This window comes from Polypterus senegalus, chromosome 10 (genome assembly GCF_016835505.1).
Source record: "Polypterus senegalus isolate Bchr_013 chromosome 10, ASM1683550v1, whole genome shotgun sequence".
Classification (NCBI taxonomy): Eukaryota; Metazoa; Chordata; class Cladistia; order Polypteriformes; family Polypteridae; genus Polypterus; species Polypterus senegalus.
The window spans coordinates 13,661,323-13,662,498 of NC_053163.1; the positions used below are offsets into that span (position 1 = coordinate 13,661,323).

At 49.0% G+C, this 1,176-nt stretch overlaps 1 protein-coding gene across 1 annotated transcript in view; it reads left to right on the plus strand.

The window, feature by feature from the left end:
- Positions 1-507: 507 nt before the first annotated feature.
- The window catches only part of LOC120536390 (amine sulfotransferase-like), a 13,329-nt gene continuing 12,660 nt past the window's right edge, over positions 508-1,176 (plus strand). Inside the window, exon 1 of the mRNA XM_039764713.1 lies at positions 508-646. Coding sequence (XP_039620647.1) covers positions 508-646 — 139 coding nt within the window. The remainder of the gene's footprint in view (positions 647-1,176) is intronic.

Genomic DNA, 1,176 nt, shown 5'->3' on the forward strand with positions numbered 1-1,176 from the left:
CTGGTAAGGCCACAGTGTACCAAAGTAAAAGACATCCTGGAATGGCCCCGTCCATAGGTCAAAAAGCAGGTGATGGCCTTCCTGGGGTTAGCAGACTACTACCACCGGTTTGTGCCTCGCTTCTCCGAGAGAGCAGCATCCTTGACGAACTTGACAAGGAAAAGGGCCCCTTTACATGTGATGTGGACCGATCACACGTAGCAGGCATTCACTGACTTGAAACGGGCCCTTACTTCGGCACCGGTGTTAAGGACGCCTAATTTCTCTCTTCCTTTTATTCTCCAGACCGATACTTCGGACACAGGTCTGGGTGCCGTGCTGAGCCAAAGCATTGATGGTGTCGAACATCCCGTGGTATACCTGAGCCAGAAACTGCTGGACCGGGAGACAAGGTATGCAGCGGTGGAGCGGGAGGCCCTGGCCATCAAGTGGGCGGTGACGCATCTGCGGCACTACCTGCTGGGCTGGGAATTCACCCTGGTGACGGACCACGCTGCCCTCCATTGGATGGCTCTTCATCGGGATTCGAATCCCCGGGTCACCAGGTGGTTTTTGGACCTGCAGCTGTTCAAGTTCACCGTCATTTATCGCCGGGGCACCCTGCAGGCCAACACTGATGCACTCTCTCGCGTGGACGACCCGATGGGTCTGGGCTAACGGGGGGGTCCTGTCACACATGAGTGTTTGGGGAACAGCGGATCGAACCGGTTTGCTTCGAAACACGTCCCGCGAGGGGTTGAAGACGGTGTACTAACCTGTCTTTCCTTCCTTCCTTAGAAAGACCGAAACGCCACAGCGTAAACAACCCCCGGACGGCAATAGGAAGCACACACATCCGGGTCTATTCTATCCCTCTGTTGACCCTTGATGATGTCACACTCCCAGAATCCATCACAACTATCCCAGCATTCCTCACATCAATGTCCAGTCCGCCTCCATAAAATGTCTGTATTTTCTCCCTTCAGTGTCTTTGAGTTTTTGTATGAAACGATTGACGAACTTTTTGTTGCAGTATATGGGGCTAAAAACCCCAAACCTTGATCGATTCTTTTGTCTTTATTTACTATATATATATATATATATATATATATATATATATATATATATATATATATATATATATATATATATATATATATATACTGTATATATGAATGATCTCCAAAGAGCGCAGAG